This window comes from Typopeltis vanoorti, chromosome 1, assembly GCF_054136105.1.
Source record: "Typopeltis vanoorti isolate ZY-2024b chromosome 1, IOZ_Tvanoo_1.0, whole genome shotgun sequence".
Classification (NCBI taxonomy): Eukaryota; Metazoa; Arthropoda; class Arachnida; order Uropygi; family Thelyphonidae; genus Typopeltis; species Typopeltis vanoorti.
The window spans coordinates 53,051,669-53,061,463 of NC_143549.1; the positions used below are offsets into that span (position 1 = coordinate 53,051,669).

The 9,795-nt window shown below is 34.5% G+C and overlaps 1 protein-coding gene across 1 annotated transcript in view; it reads right to left on the bottom strand.

The window, feature by feature from the left end:
• LOC150109980 (Na(+)/citrate cotransporter-like) overlaps positions 1-8,037 on the bottom strand; it is a 65,714-nt gene extending 57,677 nt beyond the window's left edge. The window contains exon 1 of the mRNA XM_090416221.1: positions 7,702-8,037. Coding sequence (XP_090272347.1) covers positions 7,702-7,815 — 114 coding nt within the window. The 5' untranslated portion in view covers positions 7,816-8,037. The remainder of the gene's footprint in view (positions 1-7,701) is intronic.
• Positions 8,038-9,795: the final 1,758 nt, after the last annotated feature.

Here is a 9,795-nt window from a genome sequence, read left to right on the forward strand (position 1 = left end):
TATGAGACCACTACTCATTCATTGGAGATCTGAAATAGCTTGAAAAGTTATATATATCCCAGTTGCGGCCCGTACATAAGCACTGCAGGACCCCCAAGGAAAAAAATGAAAAAATTAAAATTTGTTTGTGTTTATAAATAATAACAATGCTTACAACATTATATAAATGCAATACAACATGTTAAAGGTCACAGCTTATGTTATGACATTGATTGAATAGTTAATAATTGGAATTGTTCGATTAACACTTTAGATTATGAAACAAATGCACTACGATCTAACGCTGATAGTTTGCGCTCATTGCACATTACGTCATTCCCAATAGTAACTGCTCAAACGGCAGTGTATGTTTAGTATGCTTACGCGCCTTATTTCTGTAAGATATGAAACGTTTATTATTGGTGCGTGGTGAACTATTTTTTGTAAATCTTATTTTATTTTGTTAAAGTAACATATAATTATTTATTTATTATAGATGCAAGGCTGAATAATGACGAGTCTCACTGTTGAAAATATGAAAAGAATTATATTTTTTCAATTATGGTTACACGAAACAAATGCCCTGCGATCTAACGCCGATATTCGTTTGCACTTGTCATTGCTATTGATGCGAAACTTTTATTATTGGTGTTTGCTCATGGTGAGGATGATATATTTTTAATAAAGCAATTTTTAATATGTAAGTTTATTTATTAATAAATTCGTTACTGATTAGGAAAAAAAAGGTTTTTTTTTTTTTTTTTTTTTTTTTTGTATATGCAGTACCCCCACTTGAAATTTTCACTGGCTGCCACTGATATATCCAGAATATATGGCGGGGTTTTGCTACAGACCTGGTGGTTCAGTGGCAGGATAAGATGAAATGCATCTTATTATTTCATACGTTGCGGTCTGAGATTCTTGGCATTAATGAAACCTTGGTATCAGAATCAGATGTTGCAACTGGGATCGAGTGTAAAGGTATAGTCCTTTTAGGAGTGACAGAAGAAATAGAAGAAGTGGAGAATATACTAATGATATAAGACGACTTAAGTCCAGTTAGGGTAGAAATTCACGAAAGCGGTAATGGTAGTGGTGTCCAATGTGGCAGTGAATTTGGGGATATTTGATGTGAAGTGGAGGCTAACAGGATGAAATATGTGGCGAGGTTTTGCTACAGACGACCTGGTGGTTCAGTGGTAGGGTAAGATGAAATGCATCGTCAAATTATCCTGATGGGTATAATAAACGAGTGATCATTATGGGTGACTTTAATTTCCCAAACATTGATTGGGTAGAACAGAAATCTCAGGATAAAAAATTTATTGATTTCTTTCAAGACTTTCTTGAGAAATTTGCCTTGATTTCTGTTAAGACAACTTTCTCAAGCATCGTATAAAAGAAGGAACTCCAGGTCAATTAGATGTGTTCATAGCTTAAGAAGGGATTTCTGTTTAGGATTATGACTATTTTCCCACCAATTGGTGACAGCGATTATTCCGCACTTTCCTGGGAAGTAGATAATTATGCTGATGTTCCAATTAGGACAGTTTCCATGAACTACAAAGCTGAATATTATGACTAACTTAAAATAATACCATATCTTTGGTCCCATGGTATCATACTGAACGGGAAAATATCAGCAATGCGTGGGAATCTTGGAAAAAACTGATAACGTACTTAAATGAAGCAGTATCTGTATGCATCTGTACAGTTCGAAGAATGAAAATGGTGGTAGTAAAATGGATGTGCGACCTTATTAAGCAAGAAATCCACAAGAAGAAGATGATGTGGAAAGAATATCGTGAGAAAAAGAATGAAAGGTGTTATGAAATATATAAAGCTTAGGTCAGAAAATTAACGAGCATTGCGCAGAAAGCGAAATCGCAATGCGGACTAAAGCAATCCAAAAATATTTTATCGTTATGCCGCAAGTAAAACAAGGAATGAATGTGGAAGCATAAATTTACTAAATGCAGAAGTACTCTAGTGCCAGAAGTTAAGGAGATTGAGCAATTAATGAGTGCTGACTTTGCTAAGATATATCAACCAGGACGGAGTATCTGTATGCATCTCTACAGTTCGAAGAATAACAGTGCTAATAGTGCTTCATCCAATGTAATAGTGCTACTATTACATTGGATGAAGAGTTGGGAGTGTGCGTGAGAATGAGGTTGAAGAGGTGATATATAACTTGGACAAGAATTCGTCATTAGGGACTTATTGTATATCAGAACGTATGCTAAACAGCATCGGATGGAATATCGGAATGTATGCTAACGGCATGTTCAACGACATGTTTGTATAACTTCAGTCTCAGTTCAGATAGAATGGAAAGAATGTATGATAGTTTTGTTGTACAAGGGGTGGTGCAAAAACTGATGTGTGTCTGACTACCAACCTATCAATATCTCTGGTGTGGTGGTGACATAAGCGTCCGCAGAGGGGGGGGGAGGCACTTTTCCCCCTAGGATCTACTTGCGAAAAATAAATAAATAATTAAATAAAATTTTGTTGATGAAATTATTTGTCTCCAAGCTTTGCCCCCCCCCCCCAAGAAAATTTTCTGACGCACGCCCATAGGTGGTGAATATTTTAGAGAAGTTGGTAAGAACTCGCATACAGGAATGGGTAGACAGACAAGCTATACCCCGCAAGAAACAGTATGGGTTTACCGAAGGGAAGTCATGTTTTAGCGATTTACTCGTATTTTATAACAATGCTACGGCATAGTTCGATAAAGGCAATGGACACACTATGATACTGTTGGATTTTGCTAAGGCATTTAATAGCATACCACATAAAGGCTGTTGCATAAGCTGAAGAATATGGATTTGGAATATAAACTGTTGACTTGGATAAGTGAATGGCATACAGAGAGATATGAAAGAGTGGTATACGGTGGGTGTGAATCTGCTAGAGTTAAGGTAACCAGTGGTGTATCCCAGGGTTCAATTCTTGGACCACTGTTGTTCATTTTATGCATTAATAACATTATGAAGGATCTAAACGAGCGAGATTCAATTGTTTGCTGACGATGCAAAGATAGACAGGGTAATCAGGGATGCTACTGATACTCAGTACTTACAGAATCATTTGAATAGGCTGGAAATTTGAGTAAATGAAAATGGTTATCAGTTTAATGTTAGTACGTGTAAAGTTAAAACTAAAGTTAATGATCGATAGGAACTTGAAGTTCAAAGGTCACATTGTAAACATTGAAAATGCATTTCAGAGAATATTGCGATGTTGAAACGAATCTCGACGTATAAAGATAACGAAGTGATTTTGCCTTTTTAAAAGGCCTTGTAAGACCGCATCTGGACTACTGTGCGCAGTTTTGATCTTCTTTATCTCCTGGGTTCCAAGGAAGCTATGTAAAGGATGCAAAGAAAAGTTACAAAGATTATATCGGGCCTATGAAATATAGATTATGAGGACAGATTGTATGCAGACTACAGACTCTGATTATCAGGAGAAAGATTAATGATGGAGGTCTATAAACTTCTGAATGGATATTATAGAGTATCGTATGATGAATTTTTTCGTTATGTGGAAGGTGGGGAGAGAGAGCATGAAAGTACCTATGGAAGTGTACTTTGTTCGCAGTTAAGAAAGGGCTAATAACTAGATTTTTTTTCTCTCACAGAGCAGTGAGTGGAAAACAGTTTGCCTGTTGAAGTAATGAGTGTATCTAATGTTAATGAATTTAAGCGAAAGCATGATAGCCTTCCTCGATGAGTCCTTGACTCCCTGGAGGTCTCAGGTAATAATAATAATAATAATAATATGTTAATTATTTCTCACTTAAGAAACAAAGAATACATGCTGGAAATGTTTGGAGTATGTTCTTTATGTTCAACATGTAACAGTCTACCAGACTATCTAATATTCGGATCCAGTTGATAAAATTATCTGTTCTTGCGGTTACCAACAGGGAAGCGAGAAGTTACTAAGGGCAATTATGTTTCAGCCATGAGAAATCTTAATTTTGATCTGTGCAATTCCAAGTTTCGAGGACATATTTTGAGTTAATGAAATTTCAGTCACTCTTCATTAATAACTGCCAAAGTCATCAATGTTGTGAAATACGATTCATGTACTTTATTAATCACTGCTGACATAAATACCATACATCTACGATTTTAGTTGGTGATTTATAGCGATGTTGTCATTATTGTTTCCTTATCATTACTTCATACAGGTTTTTTTTCACTATTTCAGATCTGTAATAAGCAAGATAATAATTGCCGCATTCGGTAATGAAGATGATCAATTATTTAAAAAAAAAAAAAAGGTTGCTATCGAATCTCGTGTATGAAATTAATGAGATCAGAGATCAAATCAACACATATTTCATAAATTTCATAAACTTCGTCCAGATGAACGCAGATCATCCATATGCAATCCATTGAAATTTGAAGTTCTGGTAAAAGCTTTGATTAAATTCACTACAATATTGGGCTAGGACAGCATCCTTTGTAGACAACAGCAGGCTCCAGGAAGAGTTTACGATTTTGTTATCTGTTATTATAAGTTTATGATACTGTTGGAAGAAGAAGGAGATTATTGCATGATAAATTGCTATTTTAATTAAGCATTTAGATGGATAGATTAGTGGTTTGCACAGGATACTGTTTCTAATACAATATCAATGTATCATGTACAAATAAGCGGTATTTTGGAAACTGAGTATGACAAGTGAAGTCCACAGACCTTTGGATATCTGCTGATTAATTTACTTTACTTAATATTAATGGTAATGAAACATTCAGGTATTTTCGAATAATGTAAAGTTGGAGGGGGGGGGGGGGGGGTAACTGAGAATGATGAGAATGCAAAGCTAGAAGATTGGTAACTCTATTGAAGAGAGTATGTACGAGTACTCTTTTCAATATATGAGTACCACAGGAAGTGGTGAAACTGCAGAAGGAAGTTTTTTGAGAGGGGGGGGGAGATCATGCACAACTTCTTGTCCATATATATACAGTATAACTCGGTTATAACGAATTCCACGGGACCGCATATATTTGTTCGTAATAACCGTTATTCGTTATATCCAAGAAGGTCATAATTTGAGCGAATTAAAAATGTTTTCAGATTTTTCTAAGCATAGGTATATTGGGTAACATAAATACATATGTGCATACATACATATAAAGAACAAACATTTATTTTTAAAACTTCACATTTTTACATAAAAAATCATTAAGCGTGCTTTGCTTTGCACAAGACGCATATTTGATACGTATAAATTGTTCCTTATACCACTAAGATGCTTGAATGTGTCGTCTGAACTTACAGATCGCGATTCCATCAATCTTGTTAAAATATGTAAAGCACTTTCTGCTTCACACCAGGTAACGATTTTCTCATCATTGCTATTTTCTTCCTCGAAGTCACTACTACTATTATCTTCTTCTGGTGTATGAGAGATTTGTTTTAAGATGTCAGCGTCTGTCGGTATACCCTTAGTTGCGACGCCATTATCAATGTCCATAAAATTATCAATCTCTGCGCACGTTTCAAAATTGTTCAAGTTTCGCGCTTTTAACCACGCTGATAACGGTAAGTTATCCTCTTCATCTTCTTCAGATTCGCACTCGTATTCCGCAAGACCGGCTTTCTTAAAACAATTTTGTATCGTAGACGATGACACCAAATTCCAAGCATCACTCATTAAACGTATTGCGTGAAGTACAGTGATCTTCGAGTCGTAAGCATAAGCATTTTCCGCGGATTTTTCTCTGCGTTCTATCAGTTCCAAGACTAACAAACGACGAAAATGGGATTTAAAACATCTAATTACGCCTTGAACAAGTGGTTGCAAGATAGATGTCACATTCGGTGGCAAAAAAACAAGTTTGATGTTTGTTAAATTAGCCACTACATGATGGGCAGGACAGTTGTCTATCAATGACAAAATTTTCCGGTTTTCAATGCGAAGATTTTTATCCCACTTGAGAATTTCATTTTCGAAAATTGAAGATGTCATCCAGGCCTTCTTATTCGCTGTATAATCAACGGGAAGTTTCTTTATGTTTTGAAAGCATCTAGGCTTTGCCGATTTTCCAATTACAAGAAGCTTTCTTTTATCGCTACCGGTCATATTCGCATAAACTAAAACTGTGAATCTATTTTCGATAAGTTTTCCGCCAATGCACTTTTCGTTTATAAATTGAAAAGTTTTATCAGGCGTTAAATTATAAAAAATCCCTGCTTCTCTGCATTATAAATGTTGTTGTATCCATACTTTCGTTTGATGTCCGGCCATACATTCTTGATACAGTCAGAAACAACGTTTTTGTCAATGGACAACGCCTCGCCACTTACTTTTGCGTAGACAATGTTGTTTCTGTTCTTAAAGCGATCAATCCATCCATTGTTGCATTTAAAATCGCTATAACCAAGTAGAGCAGCAAATTTTTTGGCTTGAACTTTCAAAATTGGTCCGCTAATAGGTAAGCCAGCGGTTCTTTGCACTTTAAACCACGAAAGCAGTGCCTCGTCAACGTCACTTTTATTACACTTTTTTAAGTTTTTTACACTTCGATAAATTGTTTTCAAAAGCTTTCAGAGTCAACTCGCGATTCTTCCAAATTGTTAATATTGTAGATGGGGACAAACCACACTTCTTTGCTACTGTCAGATTTGATTGGCCACTTTGCACCTCCCGTATAATTTCTACTTTTTCGGAAACCGATAAAATTTTCCGTTTGAGTCCCGACATTTTTCCACAACCAGAAAATGCGAAACGTACGAAATATCAGTAAAGACTAACGTGTATTATTCGTTGTTATTCCCGTGAAACGAATTCGTAATAAACATGAAATACATGCATTAAATCAAATGTAATTCAAATATACCTTCAAAATTATTCGTTATAAACGTGAATTCGCTGTAACCGTGATATCGTTATAACCGAGTTCTACTATATATATATATATATATATATATATATATATATATATATTCCAGATTATTTATTAGCTAATCTGGAAATCCTACTTAATGCCCAAACATGAAACTTTTTCAATCCACTTCAGGCCTCCATCAAGCAGGATAGCAATTTAACAACGGGTAACGAAGTTCATCTCCCACCTAATGATAATTACAAAGCTCCATGACTACCGTGTGATTCAACTTTGCATTTTGTTGCTTGGAAAGCGGTTACGCTGTCTACACTCAGACAATCAAGTGAGCTTCATTTGTTTATTTCCACAGCTTGAATGAAAATCAAGCTTCACTCGAATAACGCTGAACTATGTCACTTGGTTGTGCTGATTGCATGCATAATAACAGTCATTTTCCCTACATTTTGTGGACATATGAATTATTCTTCTAAATTATAAAGTTTTCCGGTTAACGTTACTGTTAATATTCGGATTAACGACTGTCAAAAGCTTATCATTTTGGTCAAAATGTTACTTCATATTGCTCAAAAGAGTAATTAATCTTTTGAGCAACGTGAGGTGGTGTTCTTCGAGTATAAACCGTCAAATATATATATATATATATATATATATATATATATATATATATATATATATATAATATAATATAATATATATATATATGGCCTAATAATGCTGTATGGTATTAGTAATGAATAAACTAAATGTTGAACTAATTCCAATTTTTACTTCATATTATAGTTATCTAAAGGAAAACTTTAAAACAAGAATAAACAAAAGAAATAAAAATCGAAATTCTATTACTTACACTTGTTCGTGCAATAATTGGAAGCGGCAATAATACAATAGGCAACAGAATTCCCAGAATAAGTCTCCATGATTTTCCCATAAATTTCAGGACCTGTCTAACTGAAGTAGCCATCTCACGAATATAAAAAAATCCCCTTTTGTACTAAGATAAAAAAAGCAGTTTTTCACCCTACCCTTATGGATCTGTGTAACTCACTAACCGGCTACCTGCTGCAACCATGACTTTCTCTTTTCCCGCACACCAATTAGTCTACTTCTAACCCTCGTATAAATAAATGGTTACACCAGAGATGAAAGATCCACTCTCTATAGTGTTCGGCCGTGATGTTCCCTTGTGAAAGAGATGACCATGAGAGGTCGCCGTTAATATCTCTCTTGAACCGATCCGAAAAGTACGCTTCGACCAATAGCAGTCTCAGCTGATTGCTCGTCCTTTATCTCATTCAACACGCTAAGTTAGGATTTTAAAAGTTCTATGACTGCCTGAATATGACGTGAATTTTTTACTTGCATTCTTACCTGAAAGAGGTAGTATGACAATGATAAAAACAGCATTTAGATAGCAAGTGGCATAACCTCATGACGCAAACTGTATTGTGAAAATCGTGCTTTGATCTGGATGACGCAGATGACACACGTATTATTATTATTATTTGTATTCATATGCGCTATACTGTTTAACAATTACAATAATTTGCACCTACTTGTTTATGTTATTGCTGTTGTTTTTGTGATTAAGGCAAATGCAGTGAAGGCTATAAAGACCCCTGTTTCCGAATGGAAAAATCCTACCACCTTTGTATGAGACCAGTATGATTTCTTTACTGAATAATGTTCATTATAACAGGAACATGTGGAATTGTGGGTAGCTTTTATTCTTGAAGTTGAAATATGCTGAGCAATTCGGTGCTAAACGTGACTGTCGTTTATGAAAAGTGCTTTATCACTTGAAAACGCAGCTTTCGAGTGATAAAGCACTAGTATTATACCCTAAGCCAATATTAATATTCACTAAAAACTTGCTAATGTCATATTCGTTTACCATGTGATACATGTGAATTTCGCTAAAAATAAAATATATATTATGAGACAACAGTACAGAAGCTTGAGATAAAGATCACTGTCTTCATTGCTTAGAGTGAGCAATTGATCTCTCTCTCCTTAGTGTTATCGTGCAATCAAGGGAGTACATTCAACTCCACTTCACTGATCTATATTCATCGAGACTCAAAGCCTTGAAAATAAAACACATAATACATTACCGCTATTCATATTTAACTGTTGCCAAAGAGTAAACTCTCAGAACTGAATGTCTTAACTCAATAGTTTTCAAGCTGTGGAGCACAAGACCCTTTCTAGGGAGCACGTAGCGATGGCTAATATTATTGTTTATTTTCCAGTACAATTCCCGTATATACTCGATATTCCATCCACTTATTTCAAGATAATAGAGCATTAAAACATTCCACATTAAAAAAAAAAAATGTGTGTGTGTGTGTGTGTGTTGAAGAACAAGCCCAGCGATCTCATTAAATATTTTTATTCGTTAATATGCTAAGTTAGAAATTGAAAAGTTGTAATTTTTAAAATAAACATCTATGTGTGCTTTTTACTCTTAGTTGGTTTAAAGCAGTATTTCTCAAACTTCAGATATCCATGTACCCCTTCTTAAATTTTTCATTATTTCCAAGTACCCCCTTATCATAAAATAATAATAATACATAAATAAATAAATGTTTGTACATGTAAACAAACATTTATTGACAAACATTTTAATGTCTATACCGAATTAAGACAAAAAATATGATTTATTTTTAATAGAACAAAATTTATAAAGATACTACAAATTTTTACTTAATTTAAATAATTTATCATCAATGTAAGGGATACAATATCAACGTTTTCTTGTTGCTTACAGCTACTTGTATCTGCTATAATGCTCTCTTTTGTGCGTTTTATAAATCCAGTCTTTAACAAATAATCCATACTTACGAATTTGAAAGTTAAAAAAATTATCGTATTTAATTACCGAATTCTGTTCAGAATATACAAAACTCAAAAAGCCAGGGGTCAGATTTGAAGGAGAGAATAC